This window comes from Labrus bergylta, chromosome 1, assembly GCF_963930695.1.
Source record: "Labrus bergylta chromosome 1, fLabBer1.1, whole genome shotgun sequence".
Classification (NCBI taxonomy): domain Eukaryota; kingdom Metazoa; phylum Chordata; class Actinopteri; order Labriformes; family Labridae; genus Labrus; species Labrus bergylta.
This window is the reverse complement of record NC_089195.1, coordinates 33,895,201-33,914,963: the sequence shown is the minus strand read 5'-3', so window position 1 is coordinate 33,914,963 and position 19,763 is coordinate 33,895,201. Positions and strand designations below refer to the sequence as shown.

Here is a 19,763-nt window from a genome sequence, read left to right as displayed (position 1 = left end):
TAAACTACAGTTTGTAAAACAGGAGGTGACCTTTTTAGGCCACATCCTCACACCACAATCTCTCTCTCCCTCTCGGGTTAAAGCCGTGGCAGAGACACCTAAACCCATGACTAAAAAACGAGTTCCTTCTTTCCTGGGCATGTGTTCTTACTGTCAACATTTTATTCCCAATTTCTCCGAGATGGAGAGAGCGCTGAGAGACATCGCGCACAAAAGAGACCTAACAGCTCCAACACACCTGCACTCCGAGACCGGACCTGAAAGATGTACCTCTCACTAACCCTGATCTCATTTTCTATTTTGATGGTTCTGCTTTCAGAGATCCTGCATGGGGGAACTGCCCATGCAGGATTTTCTGTTGTTTCTTCCTCTCCTCTGCCTTCTCATTACTCAGCACAAGCGGCAGAACTGGCGGCCCTGACTGAAGCCTGCAAAAGGGCAAAAGGCAAAACTGTTACCATCTACACAGACTCTCGCTACGCCTTTGGTGTTGTACATGATTTTGGAGCCCTTTGGAAACATTGCAAATCTCTCAAATCAGACGGTAAACCCATTTTACACCATCACAAAGTTGCGGTTTTGTTAGAAGCCATCCTCCTACCAGCTAGTGTTGCTGTTTGCAAATGTGCTGCACACACTTCTGCCCGAGATCTGGTGTCTCTAGGTAATGCTCGAGCAGATCCAGCTGCCAAAGCCGCAGCTGCCTCCACTTCTCACACTTCTTATCTACACACTGAAAAACTGTCCTCAGACAATGGCTCACATTTTGTCAACGAAGCCATACAACAGCTTTCCACACAGTTGCGTTTTGAACTGAAAACTCACTGTTCTTACCATCCATAGTCAAGTGGCGCTGTCCAGTGACAGAACCATACTTTGAAACAGAAACTGGTAAAGTGTTGTCAAGAAACAAAGCTCAGTTGGCCCAAGTGTAGGATATTAATCACCGGGCAGACTGGGCAGGTATGCAATATACCTACACCATGTGAATGTATAAATATGCTCTGCAACCGGGACTGCCCCAGGAATCTTTGATGCACTTGTGACTGACGTTACTTTTGTATCTGATTACCCCTTTTGCAAAAGAACTCTTATTTTATGCAATAAAATACTCAAAGACAAAAGACGTTGACTTGAGATCTTTTATTACCAACAGAAAAATCCACAACAGACGTCGCCCATCTGTTCCTGCAGAGGGCTCCGAAGGATCATCGGCAGCAGCCGCCATGCTGGAAATCCTGTCACAGCCTAACTTTCAGTCAGCCTAACGACAGGCTGAGAGCTGGAGCTGAGGTGGGTTTTAAACCTCCTAACAAACCGTTACATCACGCCCACCTGTCAATCATGTCAGCTACGCGCCTAAGTGGGCGGTATCTAATCTTCACCAGCAGAGCAGTTTTAGTAAGTAGTACGGGAGGATACAGAGATTATTATTTTATACATTTCTTTCAGAATCTTCTCACTTTGGGCCAGATTAGTAGAAACATCATCTGTGTTTTTTTCTGTTTTGTAGTTTGCTATTCAGAAAAGAACCCCCAAACGGACCCCCAAAAAGTCTTAGGATTGTATTTCTCTCGGTACCACTGAGCTCTGGCCAAAACATCATTGGCGTAGTCTCCACCTGTCGTGTTTTTATCCGCGTCTTTAGGGTCGACTTTTCCATCCCCGCAGTTGTAGGCTGCAATCCCTCCTGTGGAATCAAATAAAAGTAAGATCAGATTGATTGTGTGAAGAGGGTTGAGCTTTTGAAAGTCCACTGCATGGTTCAGTAAAACAAACCTTCCAGCTGATACTCTTTGCTCCAGTCTGGATATTTTTTACGGATCTTTTTGATGAAATCAACCAAGATCCCTGTAGCTTGGCTCAGGTGCGCCCTACTGTCCCATGCGCCTTTTTTTTTGTGGTTTCCTCCGTCTGGATGGACATCAACCTACAGAGGCAACAACAACTCAGGTGTTAGTAATTCTCACATCAGTAGTTGTGGCCTTGACAAGTGGAAATGAATAAAGGATAGGTATCTCTGTAAAGAGATAGTTTCTGGTTAAAATATGCAGATATCTGTCTGTCAGAAGTTGTTAATCTGTGATCTAACTGTAGAGTCTATTGAAAGATAATGTTTTGGATTGATTAGTAATGCCTGCCGAGGCCGGAAGGGGGAGCTCTCAGCTGTGATTCTTCATGACGCTGCCAGAGAGGAAGCATCGTGTCCGAGCACAACATCAGCGCACGACTCCTTTTGTCTTGGCCAAAAAGTTGCACTAGAACACACCGCAAAGACTACAGCTGCCGACCAACCTCCACGTACGTTCTGCGCATGCGTAAGAAGGAAATAACTCTCCATGCCAGCAGGCGGCGCTAGTCTGTAATCGTCATTCCAAAAAGGGGAAACCGGAAGTGGATGAGGAAGAACGCAGAAAACTAAACCGTGATACAAGAAGACAATTTTCTCACCGCTGTCGTTCAACACTCAATAATATAGGTACTTCTAATGGAGATTAATGTCTGATAAAAAGTAAAAAATGCCGCTGGTGTTGTCAGCCCTTGGACCTTAAAGGCAGAATATGCGATTTTTTGATCCAGCAGATGTCGCCCTTGAGCACCAGCATGAAACCAAAACAACTCGCGCTGCATGCTAATGCTAGCGATCTTTATTATGCTGGTATCTTCACACTGCATGTAAATTTACCTGAAATGAGCGTGATCTAGAAACACAGTTAAGCAGTGAGTACAGTATGTTATTCTTCTTTTCTCTAGTCCCTCAATTAAACAACTTTTATATACTTGATTTCTATTACATTGAAGTGTGAAAAATCTCATATTCAGCCTTTAATTATTGGAACAAGAATAGAAGAGGCGCTTCCGTATTTCTTCCCGTGCTCTGGCTCTCTTGTTTCGTTTAGCTGAACAGCCAATCAGAGAGATTCCTACCCCCAACCGCGCCGGCTCACGTCGATTCAATCGATGTGGAATCGGCCAAAAAAAGGCCAACTAGGGCCGATGGGTATCGATGGAGCTGAACACGAAGCAAAAACGAGGGCGACGCCTGCTCAGCGACGGATCAACGGCAGACGGTCTCCTTGGTGTGTCAGGGCCTTAAGGGGGCCCCATCAGTCAGCACTCACTCTCGTTGCCCTGCTTAGCGTTGCATGAATTATTGCTGTTAAAACCAGTGTTTGTCAATGACAGTCAATAAAGAAAAATGAAGAGGAATTATTAGTCTATAGGAGAGAAAAAGAGGAGTAAGCGTCGAGACACTGGGAGACGTAATGGTGATGAACGCCGGTAGGAGGGCCGCCCAATTATTTTTTGCCTAGGGCCCCAACAGACTCTGGAATCACCACCGTCTACATGTAAGGCTCCAGTGTGAGTAATACATAGATATTTGTAAAAACCTGCATCAGTCCCCAGGCTTTGAAATGGTCTCCCCAGCCTCCATCGTCCTTTATTGTATTTCCGGCCCGGGACTCTCTGGAGATGATGCCAGCAATAACAGCCGGATCGACTTTATGTTGAGCTGCTACAGAGAAGATGTCATCCTTGTACTTATTCATTCTTTCCCAATCTTTCTTTGCCAGTGCATGAGATGCGTCCACACCTTGAAAGAGATCAAACAACGGGAATAATTACTCAGCACAACATAGTAACGTTGAAGTCCTCTTGTGTTGTACTGCAGTGTTTACCTTTAGTCCGCGTCGGCCCGTCCTGCTGGGCTGTTATATCTGAAGCTCCAGAAGACTTAAACTTCATGATGTCTCCGTAGTCTCCATGTGAATACCCTAATGATCAGTTTATCATATTAGTTTCAATCAACATTAGGCGTTTTCACATATGCACTTACATCAGAAATGTCTTTCGCAGTGATGCATTCATTTAAAAACATGTAGACTTCAAGTTCTTGTCTTTCTGTTCTATTGTAGCCCTGCAGAGTTCCTACAGCTGGAGCTTCATACAGGCTCTGCAGCCTTTGTTGTCTTTATGACATTATTAGACTAACTTTAGTTTTATTTATATATAATCAAACATAATACAGAATGTTTTAATTCTGTGACACATGGTCAAAGTAAATTTTACTGACAGAAGAGTTTTATTCATAGAGGGGGCGGGACATCGTTGATTGACAGACAAACAGTCACCATGGTTACTCACTCTCACCTGCCTGCTGCACACTGAACGAGAGGACAAAGAGCTGCTGAATGACATCACTTCATCAGCATGCATAGAAATCAAAGTATAGAAATAAGTGATTGTTGGCCTACTGTTAAAAAAATTAACATCCGAGGTCCGGACCTCGCTGATATGATCGCCTCCCTCCGTTCCATAACGTCATTTAGCCTAATCCCTTTAGGTTCCGTTATCACAACAAGTGAGCTTCGAGTGGAGAGGCGTGTTAGTAACTTTTATAAACTGAGAGAGCAGAAAACACCGACAGCAACGTTTTAAACACCGGGGTTATATCTCCCCTCACTGTCTGTCTGAGCTCCTCTCTGTCTGACTCTGCAGACTGTTAAAGTCTCTCCGGCTCCTTTCTTGTGTCGCTATCCGAGATTTAAACTTAACTTTCCAAACTATGCAGATAAGTTAACTGTTGCTCACGCCGCTTCAGGTTTGGAAAAATATCACAACAGTTGCATATAACCGGGATGAAGTGGTTTTTGCGGACTTTACTTTTAAGTTTTGTTTTCACCACTGAGGAGCAGAAGGGGACAGAAGGGGACAGAAGGGGAGGGAGACGCGTCTGTGTCGGACCATAAACTGCAGCATGAGAGAATAAACACATTAGCCCGGTTCTACGATCTCTCTGCTTTGGCAGATCATCAGCAAGTTAAAATCCTTCACGATATACTTGGATATTTAACCAAGTCCTGTTGCCTTTGGATCAAGCTTCATATTTACCATGACCTGCATGACTGAGAACCCACACAGATATAAAAAAGGTTTGATAAACAGACTTTACTGTCCAACTGATGAAAGCAAGTTGTAAGCCCAGCTGAACGTTATGAATGAAGAACATTTGAAAAGTGAAAATAATCAACAAGAAGAAGATGAGAAATTACTGCACAGCTCTGACTGCATAAGAAGTTTTTTAAAAACCCAGCAGGAACAGCACAAGCTCTTACCGCTCCCCATTTTGTGTTCAGACGGTTCACTTGAAGCCGAGGATGAAGCCTGTAACGCACTGAGCTGTGTCACACTGTTTGTTCTTTTTGCAGGATGGGTTTAGTGACCGGTTATTATAGGTCCACTATCTCGGCTTCATCTTGCCAAAAGACTTCCCCCTCCCTTCCTCTGCTCTTGATAGCTGGCTTGCACAGCTCTGACTGTACATACCAGTGTTTCCATTGTATAAGAAGTTTTATGAAACCCAGCAGGAACAGCACAAGCTCTTACCGCTTCTCTTTTTGTGGTCAGGCGGTCCACTTGAAGCACACAGTATAAGTATTATCATTGATCACAGATTATTTAACAAAGCATGTAAACTGAACTTTAACATGTTTTTTGATTGTTTTTCACAGAGATCATATGATGTGATGAGCATATGGGAGACTTTTCCACCTTCAGTTTCACTATGACTTCCTCATGTTTAGTCAGTTATTACCTGAGATATCTTTCAGCACCACCTGACCTGATACTACCACCCGGTAGGGCTCTATAATGATCTACAGTTGCAGATAAAGGTGGGATAAGATAAGGAGTTCATATACGTATGGAATAATAAAGAAACCAACAGCAACCAGTATACATGCCCTATAAAGGCGGGGACTTGTGTTTACTTCCTGCTACAGGAAGATGGAAACTCTGCAGAAAAAAAATGTACAAGGCAGATCAACTGAGGTGTGTTTCTTGTAAATCAGCTGCCTTCTACTGACATATCAGCTATACCAGGGGTTCCTAAATGTTTCAGCTGGAGACCACCAAAGTAAAGCGGTAGACACTGGGGACCCCCACTGTCCCTGGAAGCTTATAGCGGGCACATGCACTAATAAGCCTATCCAAACACTGACGTTAGAACAACACCAAAGAGCACAGCAGCCAGAAAAACAAATTATGATTTAACTTATTTATTGTGTAAGAAAGGCTGCTTTCTACTTTGAAGAAGAAATAAAAGGAGCAAGCATGCTCACTTCCAGGCTCTTGAAAAGGAGTTTGGCTGGCTGTTCATTTATGTTAACACTTGTGAAGTACAACACATATAAAGAACAGTACAGTGTAAGAAAGGCTAGAAGCAGAACAAACATACAAACTGTGGTGAACAGACACACAGATGATGTAAGTGTGTGTTTTTATTTGGAAAGAGCAGCAGACACCTACATTGATGGATTTAAAGGATTTTTTTTCCACATTATCAGTCAATCTTTATTTGTATAGAGCCAATCCTTAACAAGTGTTATCTCAAGAGGATTTACAAAAGAACGGGTAAAAGACCTTACTCATTGTTATGTTACAAAAGAAAAATGGGATGGGGGAGATTGGGATAATATAGACTGTAAATATGAATATTTGAAGCCTGAGTGACGTCACCCAACTGTTCCTGCAGGGGGCGCTGGAGGATCATCAGCAGCATCTGCCATGTTGTCATGATTTGGTCTCATTTAGTTTTGTATTTCAGCGTTTAGCTTTCCATGTTTTAATTTCTCCTGTCCATCCTAGTGTTGCTTGTTTCCCTTTGTGTGTTTTTGTGTTAATGTTTCATAGCTTAGTCTTTAGTGTTTCCTGTTTTATTTTGTAGTTTCTTATCCTTGTGTTTCTTTGTCAGAATAGAATAGAATTACTTTATTGATCTCAAACTGGGAAATTGTGGTGTTACAGCAGCAGGTTATCCAACACACAATATTAGCAAATCTAAACACAATATAATATTAAATACAAAGTAAATAAGCACTAAAAATATCAAAACTAAGAATGGGAATATATACAACCAGGATTTAATTTAGCATTACTAGTCCTGATTAGGAAGATTAAATATGGAAGATTAAATGTAAATGTGCAAAAACAGAGTTGTAAATGGACAGTATTGACATAAGTTAAAGTGCATGAGTGTAGACATATAATAAGCAGAAACTATACTATATAACGGCGAGGAGACAGACAAATAAATTGAACATGAGTGCAGGGATTATTTATAAATTGAACATGTGCAGAACAGATTACAGTATGGAGAGACAGATATTATCATGATGACAGTTCTCTGCTCGCATGAGATGAGCTGTTGTACAGAGTACTTCGGTAGGAAAGATTTCTTGTGTCTGTCCTTGTGACAGTGGAGTTGTATCAGTCTGTTGGAGAAGCTGCTCCGCTGTTTGTCCAGTAGGGTGTACAGAGGGTGATCAGGATTATCCATAATGGATAACAGTTTGTTAAGAGTCCTCCTCTCTGTCACCACTACAAAAGAGTGCAGCTTGCAGCCTATCACAGAGCAGGCCTTCTTAATGAGTTTGTCCAGCCTCTTAGTGTCACCAGCTCCAATGCTGCTCCCCCAGCAGACCACAGCAGAGAACAGCGCACTGGCCACGACAGACTGATAGAAGATCTCCAACATCTTGCTGCACACATTGAAGGATCTCAGCTTCCTCAGAAAGTGGAGTCGGCTCATCCCCTTCTTGTACACAGCCTGAGTGTTGGCCTTCCAGTTCAGTTTGTTGTCTATGTTGACACCCAGGTACTTGTACTCCTCCACCACAGACACATCCTCTCCCAGGATGCACAGCGGTGGTGGCTCTGTCCTCTTCCTTCTGAAGTCGATCACCATCTCCCTGGTCTTATCCACGTTCAGAATCAGGTGATTTCTTCCTGTCCACTCCACAAAGTTATCCACCAGCTCTCTGTACTCCCCCTCTTGCCCATCACTTATACACCCCACCACCGCAGAGTCATCAGAAAACTTCTGCAAGTGGCATGACCTTGAGTTGTAGTGAAAGTCAGAGGTGTACAAGGTGAAAAGAAAAGGAGACAGCACAGTACCCTGTGGAGCTCCTGTACTACTCTCCACCATTCCAGACTGAACACTGCCAAGTCGGACAAACTGTGGTCTGTCTGTCAGGTAGTCAGTAATCCAGGAGATGATGGACGAGTCCACACCCATCAACTGCAGCTTCTCTTCCAGCAGTTGTGGCTGGATGGTGTTGAATGCACTGGAGAAATCAAAAAAGGTGATTCTCACAGTGCAGCCGTTTCCCTCCAGATGTGAGTGAGCACGCTGCTTCCTTAACGTTAGCATACAGAAGGTCCAGTGTTTTAGTTTCTCTAGTTGGACAGTTAACATATTGATGAAAAGTGGGTAGTGTTTTGTCCATTTTCACATGATTAAAGTCCCCAGTAATGGCTACAAAAGCATTTGGATGCTTAGTTTGAAGCTGTGAAACAGTAGAGTGAAGTGCATCACTCGCAGACTCGGGATCAGCTGACGGTGGGATGTAAACAGCTATAACAATGGCGTACGTGAATTCCCTGGGCAAGTTCTAGTGGTAATGTTACATTCTTGAGTTCTGTGTGTCATTAGTGTTTCATGATTTAGTTTGTAGATGTCCTCAGTGTTTCTTGTATTGTATTCCTGCCTCTGTGTGTTTCCCTCCGTGTTGATTACCCTCATTATCTTCACCTGTGTTATAAGTCGTACCTGTGTTTGATTACCTCTGTGTCTATTTAGTCTTTGTGTTCCCACCCTCGTGTTGTCAGATCATTGTTGTAAGTTGCCAGTGTTGTTTGTTGTGTGTTGGAGTGTCAGTGCTTATCAGTTTTTGGATTTTCTCAGTTTGGGCATTTTGATAGAACATTTTTGCCTTTTTGTTTAAATAAATAGTTTTACTAGTTTATTCTGCACTTGGGTCCACCTCCTTTTTTTCCCACACCCGTGACACATGTTGGAAATCCTGTCTCAGCCTAACTTTCAGTCAACCTAACGACAGGCTGAGAGCTGGAGCTGAGGCGGTGTTGGGACCCAGCCATGTGTGCTGGACAAAAGAGCTCAGGTCTGTGTACCTTTGGAGAAGCCTGACAAATAGTTATTTTGGAGGGAACAAGACGAAAGGAGTCTAAAGCTGTGTACACACCAAACACAAATTTAATTTGTCGCACTACAAAAGTACATAGAAAGTTAATGGAATGAAGCGAAATCATGTCGCGTTGCGGATGAAATGGACGTCTGTCGCGGCTTTGCACGAGTTCAAAATATTAAATTTCAGTGACAAATTCGCTGAAGGGATGCCGGGCGCAAAGGAGGAGAAACTTATAGTCGAGGTCTTAGAACACCCGCAGCTATACGACAAAACTTTGTCTTTTTATGAAGACAGGAATAAGAAGGAGAGGGCCTGGCACACCATAAGTGCCAAGTTTCCATTTGAGGCTGGCATAAATTAACATGTTCAATAGGTCTGATTAGTTATTGTCATCACTGGCACACACTGTACGGGGGGTGAATTAAAAAAACCATGTCTCTGTTTTGATTCTATGAATATGTGTTATCCATTGTTAGGCGTGTAGCTGACATGATTGACAGGTGGGCGCCATGTAACGGTTTGTCAAGAGGCTTAAAACCTGCCTCAGCTCCAGCTCTCAGGCTGTCGTTAGATTGAATGAAAGTTAGGCTGAGACAGGATTTCCAACATGGCGGCTGCTGCAGATGATCCTCCAGCGCCCCCTGCAGGAACAGACAGGTGACATCACTCAGGCTTCAAACATTAATATTTAAAGTCTATGATATTATCCCAATCTCCCCCATCCCATTTTTCATTTAAGTAGATTACGTTTGTTCTGCTTCGAGCCTTTCTTGCACAATAAATAAGTTAAATTATAATTTGTTTTTCGGGCTGCTGTGCTCTTTGGTGTTGTTCTAACGTCAGTGTTTGGATAGGCTTATTAGTGCATGTGCCCGCTATAAGCTTCCAGGGACAGTGGGGGTCCTCAGTGTCTACCGCTTTACTTTGGTGGTCTCCGGTCTATCTCAGCTTCATCTTGCCAAAAGACTTCTGTTTTCCCCCTCCCTTCCTCTGCTCCTGATAGCTGGCTTGCACAGCTCTGACTGTACATACCAGTGTTTCCATTGTATAAGAAGCTTTATAAAACCCAGCAGGAACAGCACAAGCTCTTACCGCTTCTCTTTTTGTGGTCAGGTGGTCCACTTAAAGCTGAGGATGAGGCCTTTTAAGAGCCCGAAATGTAACAACGACCCAAAACGTTATAAAAAAATGAAATAAAACCTGAAATGTAATAACTGGTCGATAATGTAACAAGATGCTGGGGGGTTGCTGGAGGGGGTTGTGCTTGTGTCAACTTAATGGGTGAGTGAAACAAACCTTTCAGCTTCTGCTTTGGGCTCCAATTACGAATTTTTTGTACTGATCCATCCGATGAAATGAACCTAGATGCCCGTGGCTTGTCTGAGGTGTTCCTCGCTGTCCCAAGCGCCCTGTGCAGTGTGCCCACCTCCGTTTGGATTCACATCCACCTACATATGTTTGAAGGAAAGCTGGTTATATCATCAGAAAATCACGCTAAGCTAAAATCATGTGAGTAAAATAACATTTATGAGCACCTGCATCAGTCCCCAGCCGTTGCCATAGTCTCCCCAGCCTCCAGATTTCTTTATTGCATTTCCAGCCCGAGACTCTCTGGAGATGATGGCAGCAATCATATTTTTCCCCCACACTGTTGATTATAGACTTGTAGTGTTTAATTCTGCCTGCATCAGTCTGGGCCATGGTGTGTGAGGCTCTCTCACCTTTAAAGAAAATAAATCACAGAAAAAAGTGCTAGTAGACTCGGAGCGACCAAATCTGATATTGACCGTTTTCACAAACTGGATTTCTTTTGATTTCAGGCTCATGGTGGGAAGCTCAGTGGTCCAGGTTTGTTTAAAGTCTGACAAATGTCCCATCACTTGTTTTTGACCAGCACATGAAGAAATCATACTTCTATCTGTATCTAGAGGATTTGCCACGTGCTGGCCTGGAACCCGATGAGGTCTTCTAAGTTTCACTTTTTTGAGATTTACTGCAGCTGAAGTTTAAATTACTTTAAAGCTTAACTAAGAATCTTGAACACACACACAGTATAAGTATTATCATTGATCACAGATTATTTAACAAAGCATGTAAACTGAACTTTAACATGTTTTTTGATTGTTTTTCACAGAGATCATATGATGTGATGAGCATATGGGTGACTTTTCCACCTTCAGTTTCACTATGACTTCCTCATGTTTAGTCAGTTATTACCTGAGATATCTTTCAGCACCACCCGACCTGATACTAGCACCCGGTAGGGCTCTATAATGATCTACAGTTGCAGATAAAGGTGGGATAAGATAAGGAGTTCATATACGTATGGAATAATAAAGAAACCAACAGCAACCAGTATACATGCCCTATAAAGGCGGGGACTTGTGTTTACTTCCTGCTACAGGAAGATGGAAACTCTGCAGAAAAAAAATGTACAAGGCAGATCAACTGAGGTGTGTTTCTTGTAAATCAGCTGCCTTCTACTGACATATCAGCTATACCAGGGGTTCCTAAATGTTTCAGCTGGAGACCACCAAAGTAAAGCAGTAGACACTGGGGACCCCCACTGTCCCTGGAAGCTTATAGCGGGCACATGCACTAATAAGCCTATCCAAACACTGACATTAGAACAACACAAAAGAGCACAGCAGTCCGAAAAACAAATTATGATTTAACTTATTTATTGTGTAAGAAAGGCTGCTTTCTACTTTGAAGAAGTAATTAAAGGAGCAAGCACGCTCACTTCCAGGCTCTTGAAAAGGAGTTTGGCTGGCTGTTCATTTATGTTAACACTTGTGAAGTACAACACATATAAAGAACAGTACAGTGTAAGAAAGGCTAGAAGCAGAACAAACATACAAACTGTGGTGAACAGACACACAGATGATGTAAGTGTGTGTTTTTATTTGGAAAGAGCAGCAGACACCTACATTGATGGATTTAAAGGATTTTTTTTCCACATTATCAGTCAATCTTTATTTGTATAGAGCCAATCCTTAACAAGTGTTATCTCAAGAGGATTTACAAAAGAACGGGTAAAAGACCTTACTCATTGTTATGTTACAAAAGAAAAATGGGATGGGGGAGATTGGGATAATATAGACTGTAAATATGAATATTTGAAGCCTGAGTGACGTCACCCAACTGTTCCTGCAGGGGGCGCTGGAGGATCATCAGCAGCAGCCACCATGCTGGAAATCTAACTACGGATAACACATATCATTCATCGAATCAAAACAGAGACATTTCTTTTAAATTCACCCCCTGTACAGTGTTTACCAGTGATGACAATAACTATCAGACCTATTTGATTTTTTTTGTACCAGGCTGTAAACATGTTTATTTATGCTGTAAAAACTGTTTTTTTTTAACCAGTTTGCGACTTCCGTGGTTCCTGCAGCCAGCCTCTAGTGGACACTCGATGAACTGCAGGATTTTGCTCTTCTGCATTGGCTTTAATTTTTCAAGACCGGAGGTAGCCGCTTGGATAATTCGTAATATTCCTCCCATTCCGGTTGTCAAGACTACCTCTTTTTTTTTTTTTTTTTTTTTACATTTCTTTTTATTGAGCATTTCACATAATCTAAAAATAAAAAATAAAAAATAGAAACAAGACATCCGTTAAGTTGTACAAGATTTTTTTCCAGAATTATATTACACGGTACATAAATATATGTATATTTTTATTTTTCTAAAGATTTATTTTTTTTGAATTTTCTGCCTTTATCAGACAGAGAGTTCAGTGGATATAGTTGGAAAACAGGGTGAGAAAGAGTGAGGAATGAGACGCAAGAAAGGAGCCACAGGTTGGACCTGAACCCGGGCCACCCGCCCCGAAGGACCACAGCCTCGACACATGGGGCGCACACACTAACCATCGAGCACCAGTGCCCCACAAACATGTTAAAGTTCAGTTTACAGGCTACTGTGTGTACGGGAGGGGGGGGTTGACTGATGAATGACCTCAACAACAAACACTCACCATGTATGGGTAAAGGTGAGTAAAAAACTGGATACAACCAGATTTATCTAACTCAGACTGTAATTAAACCTTTGTGTGTGTAGCTCAGTCTGATTCTTGTAAACCAGCTGCCTTCACCTGATTCTCTCCTCTTTCTCTTCTGACACATCAGCTCACAGCACCTCCTGCAGGCGAGAGAGAGAAACACCAGACAGCACGAGGAAGGGAGTAACGTCATGAGGAAAGTGAAAGTGACAGCACTGAGTTATAAATACAACCGGAGAGTGCACAGAGGGACATTGTGTTGTTTGACATCTCAGCTGTGAGGAGACCACCAGAAGAGGAAGCATCAAAGATGGGTGAGTGCTCGTCTGATGGAATTTTTCTTGAGGGAAGTCAAGTTTTACGAATTTCCTCAACAGTCTGTTTTTCTTTTAGTTGAACTTAATTTCCTCATTTCTCTGTGCTTTGTTTAACCAATGTCTTTATTTCTTGTTCTCATTTTATTCATAATTATATTTATTTTCCCTGTATATACTCGAGCGACTGAAACATCCCATCTTCTTCCCCCAGGGATTAAATTAAGTGATTCTGATTCTGATTCTGTTCAAAACTGATCTTATAATAAACATATCATTTGCAGGAGACATCATGAGAGTTCAAACTAGCGGTGCATCACAGCAAACGGCTAATCAGGACAATCTGCGATACTCAGGTAAGTAAGCTGCGAAACACAGGAGCTCATTTTATATGAAGTAGTTCAATACAGAGGTGCTGCTTCTCAACAGGCAAGGCAGGGGACAAATCCTCTAGACTTACTCTAAGTATGTTTTTTTCATGTGCTGGTCAAAAACAAGTGATGGGACATTTGTCAGACTTTAAACAAACCTGGACCACTGAGCTTCCCACCATGAGCCTGAAATCAAAAGAAATCCAGTTTGTGAAAACGGTCAATATCAGATTTGGTCGCTCTGAGGCTACTAGCGTTTTTTTTCTGTGATTTTTTTTTTCTCTAAAGGTGTGAGAGCATCACACACCATGGCCCAGACTGATGCAGGCAGAATGGAAGAGTTCAGGTCTAAAATCAACAGAGTGGGGGCTCAGAAGGGAATTCCTCCAGCTCTGATTGCTGCCATCATCTCCAGAGAGTCTCGGGCTGGAAACGCAATAAAGAACACTGGAGGCTGGGGGGACCATGGCAACGGGTGGGGACTGATGCAGGTGCTCATAAATGCTACTTTTTTTACTCGCATGATTTTAGCTTACAGTGATTAACCAGCTTTCCTTCAAACATATGTAGGTGGATGTGAATCCAAACGGAGGTGGGCACACTGCACAGGGCGCTTGGGACAGCGAGGAACACCTCAGACAAGCCACGGGCATCTTGGTTCATTTCATCGGACGGATCAGTACCAAATTTCCTAATTGGAGCCCGGAGCAGAAGCTGAAAGGTTTGTTTCACTCACCCACTAAGTTGACACAAACACAACCCCCTTCACACAAATGGTTTGATCTTATGTGTGTTTAATTCTCCAGGTGGGATTGCAGCCTACAACATGGGCGATGGAAACGTCCATTCTTATGAAAACGTCGATGACCACACAACCGGTAGAGACTACTCCAATGATGTTGTTGCCAGAGCCCAGTGGTACAGGAACCATGGTGGCTTTTAACTGTTGAAGCCCACTCTGACAACATTTCCTGCAAGTCATTAAGTAAAAGTCTAAAAAGTTGTTTGTATGAAATCCTGAGGTAAATAAACATGATACAAAAAACAAAACCACAAATATCTCTGTTTTTTGTGCTTGACTTTTGACCAAGTGGCAACTTTCGGTGTTGAAAAATGAAGCCAATGCTGAAGTGTAAAATCCTGCAGTTCGTCGAGTGTCCTCTAGAGGCTGGCTGCAGGAACACAGGAAGTCATTAGTTATTGTCATCGCTGGCTGAATTTTTTTTTAAAGGCTCTTTTTTGATTTGATGAACAATATGTGTAATCTATAGTTAGGCGCCTTGCTGACATGATTGACAGCTGGGCGTGATGTAACGGTTTGTCAGGAGGTTTAAAACCCGCCTCAGCTCCAGCTCTCAACCTTTCATTAAAGTTAGCCTGACACAGGATTTCCAAGATGGCGGCTGCTGCTGATGAGCCATATACGGTGCGCGTCTGGTATTTCTAAAACTGCAACATGATGGAAACACTAACCTCCGGGCTATTTCCTGTGAATCAGGGTGTCATTATCTAATCCTTTCTGTGCAGGCCAGCTATCAAGAGCAGAAGAAGGGAGGGGAGGGAAAAACAGAATTCTTTTGGCAAGATGAAGCCGAGATAGTGGACCTCTAAAAAACTGTCACTGAACCCATCCTGCAACAAGAACAAACAGTGTGACACAGCTCAGTGCGTTACTATGGGGTGCCGATTGTTAAAACATTGTGATATATATATTTTCAATATTTAGTTAATATTCTTCACATTTAGCTTGATTGCAAAGTTTAAGTGTTGAAGAAATATTTAATAATATATCTAAATGTAAAATATAAATGTAAATATTATATCTAAATGTTAAATGTTGAATCTAAATGTTATATCTAAATCTAAATGTTAAATCTAAATGTTATATTTAAATGTTATATCTAAATCTAAATGTTAAATCTAAATCTAAATGTTAAATCTAAATGTTAAATCTAAATCTAAATCTAAATGTTAAATCTAAATGTTAAATGTTGAATCTAAATGTTATATCTAAATCTAAATGTTAAATCTAAATATTATATCTAAGTGTTATATCTAAATCTAAATGTTAAATCTAAATCTAAATGTTAAATCTAAATGTTAAATCTAAATGTTATATCTAAATCTAAATGTTAAATCTAAATGTTAAATCTAAATCTAAATGTTAAATCTAAATGTTAAATGTTAAATCTAAATGTTAAATCTAAATGTTATATCTAAATCTAAATGTTAAATCTAAATGTTAAATCTAAATGTTATATCTAAATGTTATATCTAAATCTAAATGTTAAATCTAAATGTTAAATCTAAATGTTAAATCTAAATGTTATATCTAAATGTTATATCTAAATCTAAATGTTAAATCTAAATCTAAATGTTAAATCTAAATGTTAAATCTAAATGTTATATCTAAATCTAAATGTTAAATCTAAATCTAAATGTTAAATCTAAATGTTATATCTAAATGTTATATCTAAATCTAAATGTTAAATCTAAATCTAAATGTTAAATCTAAATGTTAAATGTTAAATCTAAATGTTAAATGTTAACTGTTAAATGATGGGCGCTTACATATTGCATATTTGCAACCAGAGTCTGCGTAGTAGGGATCCACGGGAAGAGCCACGGTATTGAAGTCACGTTACTTCCTCTAATGAAAACACACATTTAACGTACTGAGTAACATAAAAATCCCTCAGGTGTGTTAAATGTTAAATCTAAATCTAAATGGTAAATGTTAAATATAAATGTTAAATATAAATGTTAAATATAAATCTAAATCTAAATGTGTCGCCAAGTGTAAAGCTAAATATTTAGAAAATATGCAAATCATGTAATTTCACACCCCTTGAATTAACCTCAGACCAGCGCACGGCCACGCCCACACCCCTGACCTCGGATCAGTAGGTGAAACCAGGGAAGACCCAAGCATGGCCGCTTCCCTCACAGCAGCAGCGAGCGGTTTTGGCCGGTGTGCGGGCTGCTCTCCAAGGAGCTCGACCATTGCCATCCACATCGTCAACGGTAGGTTAAGTGTTTTTAATATAGTACTTCATTCATCTTTATAGTTAAACTAACGTTACTTGGCTAGCTGACTGTTACCTAGCTAACAGTCAGCTCACTTTTGAGAGTCAGGTGGTTAAAATTTCACCTTGTTGCATTTGAGCTAGTGATCGTTATGGTTTCGGTGTTAGACCTTGTGGTTGAACTTTGGAGTTACTTTACCCTCTAGCGCTGTTCGTTTGTTCACCAGTGTCCAAAATTAACATCTGTCAAGCCCAAGATACCCGTAGTTTTTTAGTAGTAGTAGCCAGTCGTAGATTTTGTGTGTACATTTCGGGAGGCGGGAGCAAACTTTAAGCCGGTGTGCTAGCGACAGAGAAACCGCGCTGTTGGAGGGTTTGAATGCCAGAAACAAAAATGGAATATATTTTTGTAATGTTTCACAATGGTTAGATAGCCTGTGCTTCATTACTGTGGAGGCTTACACTCTCTAAGAGTCTGTTTCATTTTTATCCTCTGTATTTTTGTAAGCGCAAATCCATTAAACAGTCTGTTTCGCTGTTGTGAGAAATTAAGCGATGTTTAACGTTTCATTTTGCCAAACAAACCCTGCTGCCACCCTAGCTGACATTTAAAGTCTGGGCTCTTGTTTCAGGTCTCTGCACCCCTGGGTAACCCACGGCCACAGGCTCCTCCAGCAGCAGCCACTGGCACGTCAAACATCAACACCACCGTCACATCACTGAGATCAGTAAGTGATATTAAACATTAGCTAGAAAAGATTTTTTGTCATCCTAAATTATTCTTACAATGTGACTTAAAAAATGCACCATATACAATACATTGAGCTTCCTTAGTTAATGTCAACATTTCTGTTTCAGAGTATGTTATTGTTGGGCAGTTGCTTGTCTCTGTACATTTCCTTTCATCATATACACAACAGGTTTAACTATGTTATTAAATCATTTCTGCGAATCAGTCAAATACATTGTCATTCCCAGCTTCACCCGTTTTGGTTGCAGTCAAATCTCTTGTTGACATTATACTTTGGGGACACTGCAGATTTTCCAGTAGCAAGGGGCACATGAAAATGCAAGTGCTAAAATGTCACTGAATTAGATGTAGAGGTCATCTGCTTATATCATGTTTTATATTTTAAACTTTTAGTCTCATATTGTTCAACAATTGCACAGCCCAATACTCTTCCCGCCACACACACACAAAATAGGGGTCTGTATGTGATAACAATGTATTTTTTTCAATTGTCTTCCATATAATTCCATTATGTGCATGACAAACTGAGAATTCATTATATTAGTGAAGACCTCTCTGCCTTTTCCTTCTCTTTCTTAGGAGGGGAGTACCATCATTTCCAAAGAGGACATAGTGAGTTTGTTGCTGCTAGGAACATCACTTTCTGAAGTTGCTTCAGTCCTGCGGATCTCCAGACCAACATTGTACAAGCTAATGCGAGAATACAACATAAGGCAAATTTTTTTTCAAACATTTCTGATGAGGAATTGGATGCAACCATAAGTGAGGTCAAGGCAGAACATCCTCATGTTGGAGAAGTTATGCTCAATGGACATTTGCATGCAAGAAACATTACAGTGCAGAGACGTCGTCTCAGAGACTCTATAAAACGTGTTGATAGAGCTGGTGTTGAATCCAGGAGAACGACTACAATACAAAGACGAGCATATACTGTGCCTTTTCCAAACTATATTTGGCACATAGATGGCAATCACAAACTCATAAGATGGAAATTAGTCATACATGGTGCAATGGATGGTTATAGTAGAAAGTTAATGTTTCTGCAGTGCTCTAGCAACAATCGAGCTGACACTGCAATGGACCTCTTCAGTACAGCTATCAGCGAAAACGACCGGCCTTATCACATCCGGACGGATAAAGGTGGGGAGAATGTCATGATTTGGGAACACATGAGAGAGCATAAAGGTGAAAACTCTGTGTTAACTGGAAGCTCTGTCCATAACCAGCGAATTGAACGCTTCAATCGGGACTTGAACAGAAACTGCCGTGATGTGTTTGCACCTATTTTCTATGAGTTAGAATCATTGAAGGCCTTGGATGTAGAAAATGAATCAGATTTATCTTGTCTTCATTATGTGTACATCCCCAGGATAACCAAACATTGAATGAGTTCAAAGCTGCATTTAACAATCATTCAATTTCCTCTGAACGAAACCGGACCCCCGTTCAGCTTTTCACACTAGACCGACATCTTATGTTACTGAACCACCCAGAAGCTGAAAATGAGGAAAGAACAGTCGACTCAACAATAGCTCATACAGACCACTTATTTTGCCCACTTAACCAGCAGGATATGCAGGAACTTGTTGGTACAGTAAACCCACTTGAACATGATGGTAACAAAGGAAAAACATTATATAACAGAGTGCAGGAATTTGTATTCAACAAGATTGTGTAACTAACTCGTTACCATAATCATGAACATGGCTACAAATAATGATGAAATAAAATTGACAATTGCCAAATGGGGGTTTTCACCTTCTTTAATGCCACTGTTTGTCATATAACAGTATGTATGAGATCATTTATACTCTGAAAACATCTTGCCATTTTATGGGCATTCAGCTTAAAAAAACTGACAGATTTGTCAACGAACATTTTTTGCAGAGACAACTTCTACAAACTGACTTTTTGAAAGACAGTATTCACAACATCAAAAGTCGTAACAGACAACAAACAAATACAATCAGAACTGTTTACTTTTGTCTGTCTTTGCCTAGCTACTAGCATGCACTAAAAATGGCTCCATTCATCAGAGCCACGAGAAAATCATCATTATCTGCCAGATTCTTTGCATTGACAAATATTTCAAGCTCATTAGAGCATGTGTGTGCAACAGGGAAGTTAATTTTTTCATCATGGATGAAAGTAAGTTTTGGGCTGGGAGAAAATCCAATAGCAGGTACTCTAGAGCTTCCTGCTGTAAAGGCCAGGATGTGCTCAGGATTCAACGACAGGATGAAAGCTCTCTCTGCCTCAGTTAAAGGAATAATACTTTATTGATCAACAGAGGGGAAATTTA

General features: G+C 41.0%; 2 protein-coding genes across 2 annotated transcripts; one reads left to right on the top strand and one right to left on the bottom strand.

The window, feature by feature from the left end:
* Window positions 1–1,128: 1,128 nt before the first annotated feature.
* On the bottom strand, window positions 1,129–5,298 carry LOC110005979 (lysozyme g-like). The gene is made up of 5 exons (XM_065959692.1): window positions 5,118–5,298; window positions 3,681–3,776; window positions 3,393–3,595; window positions 1,780–1,930; window positions 1,129–1,690 (listed from the first exon to the last, which is right to left on the bottom strand). Exons 1-5 carry the CDS (start codon window positions 5,125–5,127, stop codon window positions 1,518–1,520), a joined length of 633 nt encoding a protein of 210 aa, XP_065815764.1. The 5' UTR covers window positions 5,128–5,298; the 3' UTR covers window positions 1,129–1,517.
* A 7,875-nt stretch (window positions 5,299–13,173) lies between these two features.
* LOC136180382 (lysozyme g-like) lies at window positions 13,174–14,734 on the top strand. Its single transcript, XM_065959703.1, has 5 exons — window positions 13,174–13,313; window positions 13,598–13,669; window positions 13,973–14,175; window positions 14,255–14,405; window positions 14,491–14,734. Exons 1-5 carry the CDS (start codon window positions 13,310–13,312, stop codon window positions 14,625–14,627), a joined length of 567 nt encoding a protein of 188 aa, XP_065815775.1. The 5' UTR covers window positions 13,174–13,309; the 3' UTR covers window positions 14,628–14,734.
* The last annotated feature ends 5,029 nt before the right edge of the window (window positions 14,735–19,763 follow it).